At 34.5% G+C, this 7937-nt stretch overlaps 1 protein-coding gene across 1 annotated transcript; it reads left to right on the top strand.

Annotated features, from left to right (window-relative positions):
- The first annotated feature begins 3869 nt into the window (after positions 1–3869).
- On the top strand, positions 3870–6989 carry LOC105158027 (uncharacterized). The gene is made up of 2 exons (XM_011074629.3): positions 3870–4039; positions 4302–6989. Exon 2 carries the CDS (start codon positions 4304–4306, stop codon positions 6548–6550), a length of 2247 nt encoding a protein of 748 aa, XP_011072931.1. The 5' UTR covers positions 3870–4039; positions 4302–4303; the 3' UTR covers positions 6551–6989.
- The last annotated feature ends 948 nt before the right edge of the window (positions 6990–7937 follow it).

Raw genomic sequence — 7937 nt, 5'->3', positions numbered from 1 at the left:
CAGCGATAATCACATTCTATCTCGTAACAAACTTAAATTTAACCCGATAAGACAACTAATATAATTAATATTTTTTATATATCTCTAGCGGTTAAGTACTTCATCGAAATCTTGATACAATATTATATGAAAAGGAAAAAAATGGAGTTTCTAGCTATACAAAATTTAAGAAACCAATTCGATCACAGTTTAATATTCTTATATCTATATAGCTAGAGCTCCCGACTCAAGATGGCACTGTTAACCACCTAATAAGGTTGATAACTCGCTTACGATCTAGCAAGATGAGTCATCATAATTTATCACCTAAAAGTATACGTGGCAAAGAATAAAGTGCAAATCGAGTAAATATAGCTGATTAGCCTATATATATATATATATATACACATATGGGCACATTCAACAAAAGACCAATTTCATGCAATGAACCAATCAACCAATATTCGTCATGTAATCACGAAGTAAATAATCCCAATAATCATGCAAAATCAATACCAAAATTAAACATCATCCACATCATAATACACATATAATAATGGTTTATTTTCTACGGCATTGCTTAGCCTAGTTGGAGTATATTCAATAGTTTGGCATGCTATCATCATCTCCATCATATCATCTCCTTTCTTTTTTTCTCAATATCAACGCACAAATCATATCATATTACATCATCTTTGTTAATTGATAACATCAATCACATCATCATAAACTATTGAATATACCCAATTTAGGTAAGCCATCTGTTCATCTCAATTTACCATTTGCATATTATCGATTTCATAATTCAACTTTGTTCGACACTCAAATAGAGCATGTCACCGTCATTCACAACCACTTCATTCATTCATCTCTATTTAACAACCAAGTTGGAGTACATCACAATTATTTACCACAAGAAGTACACCAACAAACGATGAGACACATAACAACATTCGACAAGACAATCATATAATCCAATAATGCACATGACAACTTTCGATCAAGTATACAAATAACTAGGCTTACCTCAATTTCACAACATTTAACTAGATTCAATTAACTAAACTTACCTCAATTTCACAACAATTTAAATAGTAGAACAATGTATTTAGTCTTGTACGTTGTTCTCTTGTCCTATAAAGGGTTATAATACTTATAGTCAACAAATTGTAATTTCTTAATAAAGCATTAGATAATATTCGTATACTTCTCACTAAGTCTTTTGTATCTAAATTTACAAAATTTGGTTCTTTATTCTATTTTCTTCTGCATAAAGTAGACTCAATTGTCTTTCCATCATTATATACCTTGAGATTTTAAAGTCAGTGTTTATATTTTAAAATTCCACTTTGCGTCTCCTGAAACTGCCAATCCTACTAGCATGAGCATTGCTTACTGATTAAATCATCACTTTAATTATAATTTATCAAATTTCAAAACTATTTTAGTATTACGATATAAACTAGACATAATAAGCTTTTCGATGATGTATGATTTGTATATTGAATCATACAAATTAAAAACCCCTCTTACTCCATTACGTTTCCTTAATAGAATCAATGCCCAAAATATAAGTTTTACTTAGATCGAGATACAATTGATAAAAGTACCATTTGGAATCATACTAATTGGATTTCTATATAATTAGTTACAGATTCATGGACACTATTTTAAAATTCTTTCAAAATTCATGTACTCTTTCAAAAATCACAATTTTTTTATAATATAATCTCTTATATGTCTGGGTTTATTTTATAAAAGAATCATATAAATTAAACCATTATTACTCAAGTTACAAGGTTTCTAATATACTTGATTTTGGATCATCGTAGAAACAAGGCAACAAAATATTCTCTCAGATTCTCCCATTGAATCAAATGATTTAACAGCTGCTCAAAACTAAAAAATTTTGGTCGAGATCCTACGGTTTTCATATATGAAAGAATCACTAAATTTGAATTGATAGAACTCAAGAGAATTAGGATTTGTGGAGACTAAGTGGTGCATAATGTTTTCTGTTGCTGCTTGATCAAGTTTGAAATATACGACCACGACTGTTGATTGTACACGGCCACGTACTTTTCCAAGATCTTGTGTTAGAGCCCTAAAAATGAAAACATGAGCATTAGGCTCGTCGGGTGCGTCCCCGACAATGACCTTCCGACGCTCAAGTTAGAATAGATCGAAGTAAAAATGTGCGATCTGAAGTAGTAGGTCGAAAATATTAGACAACAATTACCCCCATAAAATGAGATGTCGGAGTATTTATAGCTCCAGGCGTGTACGGTGGTTTTGTCCACATGTCACTATCTGGGCAATTGCGTCTCTATCAGATAGCTCTTATAAGTTAGATTTTTCTTTCCTGGGGCGGGTCCTACCCGACCTACCTGATAATGGGCACGGATCTTTCTTCCGATAATTACGGAAATGCCCTTCATTAAGGGTATTTTAGTAAATTAGGACACTCCCTATCACTACTATTTCAACTTAATCAATTTGCTTTCTTTAGATTCATCTTATATCTTAACTTTTCCACGAAATTTAGTAAGGAATGAACAAGAGGCTTACCAAAATAAGATGTATAGAGTTTTTCAAAGAGATACTAGAGTGTTCAAGTGCTTAAAAGAAAAAAATGGAGACAAGTGTTGTTCTTTAATATGGTCTCTCCACCACCTCACTCCCTCTATCTTTTTATTTATTAATGTGGGTTTTACACTCTTTTATTAGCTGAACTCTCTCTCTCTCTCTATATATATATGTAGGTAAGTAGGTGTACGTGTATATATATATAAATGAATAGGGTGAACAGCAATTTATCCCCTATGATATTAAAAATGAGTACATTACCTCCTTATGAAAACATTATAGCAATTTACCCCCCAATATTTTTTTAAAATGAACAATTTACCTCCTTATACAAGGAGGTAAATCGCTCTTTATTTTTTTATAAGGGGATAATTTGCTCATTTACAATGTCACAAGGGGGTTACTTACATTTTTCTCTATATAAATATTATAGAACCATATTAATAAGAATTATTTCTTTTTTTTGTGTAGTGTGTATATATTATATAGTGCTGATATGTAATATATATTATATTAAAACTTTATTTGTTCGCCCTCATCATTACAAGTCTTTATTTTAACTCCAAATTTTCTATTATACAAATATTTAAACGTTTAAGATACTTTGTCTCATCTTTTAATTAGATATCCATATTATTGTGATAATAAATGATAATTATGTATTAACATTTGAGGATGTTGTATTTGCGATGCTGATTCGACATAGTTTTGCGATTTACTAGCTATGGAGGTAGTTGGTTACCCATATGCTAGAATTCTCCGATAATTGGTATAACTCATTTTTTTTAAAATTTATTTATATTATAACGACTCCATTGTGGATTTACTTTGACATACTGACAGTTGTTTTGAAGGTTGCTCGATATTTTTGTGGCTGAGATATTGATGGAATAAGTTGTTGAGATAAAAGAGTCCTTTGAAGGATCTTATAGATACAATTTTTCAGGTCCACAGCATTAAAATAACTACTTTAATTAGTAGACTAAATGTCGATAGTTTAAAATACCCTTACTTTACTTCTTTTTTCACTCTTATTTAAAAATTAATTTATTTTTATCAATTTTGATAAATAATTTAGTATATTTTATTTATTTATTACATTAAATAAAAAATAATAATTTAAATTATATACATATATATCAGTAACACTTATATGTGAAGGTGAAAAACCCAAAACCGAAAACGGAAACCCGACCCATTAAAAGAACTTAACAAATAGGCCTTTTTTCTCATATTGGGCCCAATTAATGTTGAACTGCCATCCCATTCACAGCCCTTTTATATATATATATGAATGTTTGCTCTTGCGCCAGACCTCTCTCCTCTGTTTGCTCTGCCTCTCTCCATAGCAATAACACAAACCCTAGTCGCAGTCATCAAAGATCCTTCACAAACCTCGGCGGCGGAGGAGCGGCGGCCGCAGGGTGATTACTTCATGCCCGACGCGTTCGTTGCAGATTTTAGAATACCGCATGTATGTTGATTTTACTCCGTAGAGATTTCTGTTCTCTCTGATTATTGTCTTTGGTGTGACGAGAAATAATGGGAAAAAGTTTAATGTCTTGTTTGAAATTTGTTAAATTGTTTACTTATTTATTTTTTTGTGGGTGCTATCACGGATTTCTTATTCTTATGGGCAGTTCTTTTGTTTCGTGTTATGTATCTTTTGGTAGCTTTGATTTTCTTGAAATGTGAAATAAATCGGTAGCTTATTGTGGGTTTTTGGACATTGGTAGTGATGGCTATGGCATCTCAGAAAAGGGTGCTGCTAATTACTTACTCTCAAGAAATTGTGGATGGTCAGCCAATCTATTTATCCTCTAATAGCCTCCCGGTCAAGGCTTCAAAATTGGAACCTGCTGGCCATGCATTTCATGCTGCTGCACTTAGGTTGATAGGCCACTGTGTGGAAGCGGATACAGATGAAGACGATGAGAAGGAAGTATCAAAAGAAAAGGAACATGTTTATATACAATCATCAGATTCGTACAGCACTAAAGGGAAGAAGAAATCTGGTAGTGAAGCAAAGCAGCAGGATCATTATGCTTTATTAGGGTTGAGCCATTTGAGGTATCTTGCAACTGAGGATCAGATAAGGAAGAGTTATCGTGAGGCTGCTCTGAGACATCATCCTGACAAGCAAGCTTCTCTTTTGCTTGCCGAAGAAACCGAGGCTGCTAAGCAGGCAAAGAAGGATGAGATAGAGAGCCATTTCAAAGCCATTCAAGAAGCATACGAAGTGTTGATTGACCCGGTCAGGAGAAGAATCTATGACTCTACAGATGAGTTTGATGATGAAATTCCTTTTGATTGTGCACCACAGGACTTCTTCAAGGTTTTTGGACCTGCTTTCTTGAGGAATGGACGCTGGTCTGTCACCCAGCCTGTCCCGACTTTGGGAGATGACAAAACTCCACTAAAAGAAGTAGATAGCTTTTACAACTTTTGGTATAGCTTCAAGAGTTGGAGGGAATTTCCTCATGCTGACGAGTTTGACCTCGAGCAAGCTGAGTCCCGTGATCACAAGAGGTGGATGGAAAGGCAAAATGCGAAACTGTCAGAGAAGGCAAGGAAGGAAGAATATGCACGAATACGCACTCTTGTTGATAATGCCTATAAACGGGACCCCAGAATTTTGAGAAGAAAAGAGGAAGAGAAAGCTGAGAAACAGAGGAAGAAGGAGGCAAAGCTTTTGGCCAAGAAGTTGCAGGAAGAAGAAGCAGCTAAGATTGCTGAGGAGGAAAGACAACGGAAAGAGGAGGAGGAGAAAAGGGCTGCTGAAGCTGCTTTAAATCAGAAAAAAATGAAGGAGAAAGAAAAAAAGCTACTACGCAGAGAACGGACTCGGCTTCGAACACTTTCAGCCCCTGTTTTGTCCGAACATTTACTTGGTCTTACTGATGATGATGTGGAGGGTCTTTGTTCCACACTTGATAAAGAGCAGCTCAGGAGTTTGTGTGATCAGATGGAAGGGAAGGAAGGGCTAGATAGAGCTAAGCTCCTCAGAGTGACACTTGAATCTGATCACAAACTGAAGGATGAGAAGGAAGTTGAGGAGAAAGTAAAGCAGAATGGTTCTGTAGCCGTCAATGGACAGATTCCTTATGGCAGTAACGAGAAGAAGGAAAAACCTTGGAGTAAAGAAGAGATTGAGCTTTTGAGAAAAGGAATGCAGAAATATCCTAAAGGAACTTCCAGGAGGTGGGAAGTGATTTCTGAATATATTGGCACTGGGAGGTCAGTTGAACAGATTCTCAAGGCTACAAAAACGGTTCTTCTGCAGAAGCCTGACTCTGCTAAAGCTTTTGACTCCTTCCTTGAGAAAAGGAAGCCAGCACAAGCAATTGCATCTCCTCTTACAACAAGAGAGGTTATGCAGGGCTTATCAAATAGCAATGTGGCGGAGAGGCAATCTTCTGGTCCAGACAATTTGCCGGAGTCATCCAATCCAAGTGGAAACAGCCTGAACTCAGATGATAGTACGGCTGGTAATGGGATTGCTTCAAGTTCAGACCAAGATTCCTGGTCTGCTGCTCAGGAAAGAGCTTTAGTCCAAGCTCTGAAAACCTTCCCAAAGGAGACTCCCCAGCGCTGGGAACGAGTTGCAGCTGCAGTTCCAGGAAAAACTGTGGCCCAGTGTAAGAAGAAATTTGCACTGATGAAGGAGAGCTTCAGGAACAGCACTGTGGCAGAGAAAAACATCACTAACCTGAACGGTTCGCAGGACTCGTCTAGTCACAATGAAAAATGCAAAAGTTCAGCTGATGGTGAGGCTGAAAGCGGGATTTCATCTAGTTCTGACGAAGATAAATGGTCTGAGGTTCAGGAGAAAGCATTGATCCAAGCTCTTAAAACCTTCCCAAAAGACACCAACCAGCGATGGGATCGTGTTGCTGCAGCAGTTCCTGGCAAAACTGTTAATCAGTGTAAGAAGAAGTTTACTTCACTGAAGGAGAACTTCAGGAACAAGAAAAATGCAGTTTAGCCCATATAGATCACATTCAAGCTGGTTTTGACAATGCTAAACATGAGTGAGCCCGTCGTGGTAATATTCGTCAATGGTTTCTGTGCTGCAGATGGGCATATATGGTAACATCGTACCTCGACCGACACACCAAATATATGACTCATTGTTATGGTCATGCCATACACTGTCATTGTTATGGTCATGCCCTAGGCGATATATTGAATTCTTGATTTTGAAATGAACCCTTTTCTATTCAAGGCCAGAGAGTTCATTATATGTGTTTTTGGTATTTTTATTTTCTTTAATTTCTTTAATCTTCAGATGGCCAAGCCATGCACTTGATGATGCTGGAGAACTCTTAGATTTGCTGTAATTCTTTACACTTTTTGGATGGCGATAATTGTGGCGCCTGTTGCTCAAAGTATTTTCAATAATCATGATCTTAGTTTAGGCTTGAGATGAAGATCCTCGTAGTAATATCATATAGACTTAAATAGTTCAATCTTCCTCCTATACTGAAAGTTCAGTCTTAAGTTAAGTAGTTTTCGACTTTCTTTCATATTCAGTTTTATGCTTTGTTTTTTCTTTCCTGATCTCACCCCCGATCAAGCATATTCGGGCAGTTTTCCTGTCTTTTTCTTTATAATATACTAGCGGGTGCCCGTTGTGGGTTTAATTTAATTATGATTAAAATTGTAATGGACAAAATTTAAAATTATGTGGAAGTTAATTAATTATTTTTAATGAGATCAATAATATAAAATTATTTTTTCTCCAAATTATAATGAATTAATATCGATAAAATTTACAGAAGTTTACAATTGTCTAAACTAAGTTTGAAGAGATACATGTCCAGTAAACTTAGATACTGATTAATTGTTAAGTTTTATTGACATGTCTTCTTCTTCCTCTTTATTTGTTATGGGCTTGAAATTTAGTTAAAGAATTTAACACTAACTATGATTTAGAAATTACAAAATTATATCAAATAAGAAAAAAAATTGATAATTATTGTAAAAATCTCATAATTAATTAATCTTGATCATGCCTCATACAAGTAATAAGTCTAAACAAAAGTAAAAACATGAAAAGAAGTTAAATATAAACAAATAAAATTGACATAAAAAAGTGATTTTCATGCCTGTCAAAATAATAGATACAGATCATGGTCCATGGAGTTTCAATTACATGATTATTTATTATTTATTTTTATTTTTATTTCAGAATGTAAATATGTGTAATAAGAGAAAGCAAATGATATTTTATATAAACTATTGATATAAGATGATTTTTAGTTTTAGTTCAAATACTTAATGAAAAACACATTCCATTCACAATATATTATCATTATTTTAATTTGTTAATGGCGCAGATTTGTAGGACTAATTGATTAAATGAATTATTA

This window comes from Sesamum indicum, linkage group LG3 (genome assembly GCF_026168435.1).
Source record: "Sesamum indicum cultivar Baizhima isolate 11 linkage group LG3, ASM2616843v1, whole genome shotgun sequence".
Lineage (NCBI taxonomy): Eukaryota > Viridiplantae > Streptophyta > Magnoliopsida > Lamiales > Pedaliaceae > Sesamum > Sesamum indicum.
This window is presented reverse-complemented; position numbering and strand designations above follow the sequence as displayed.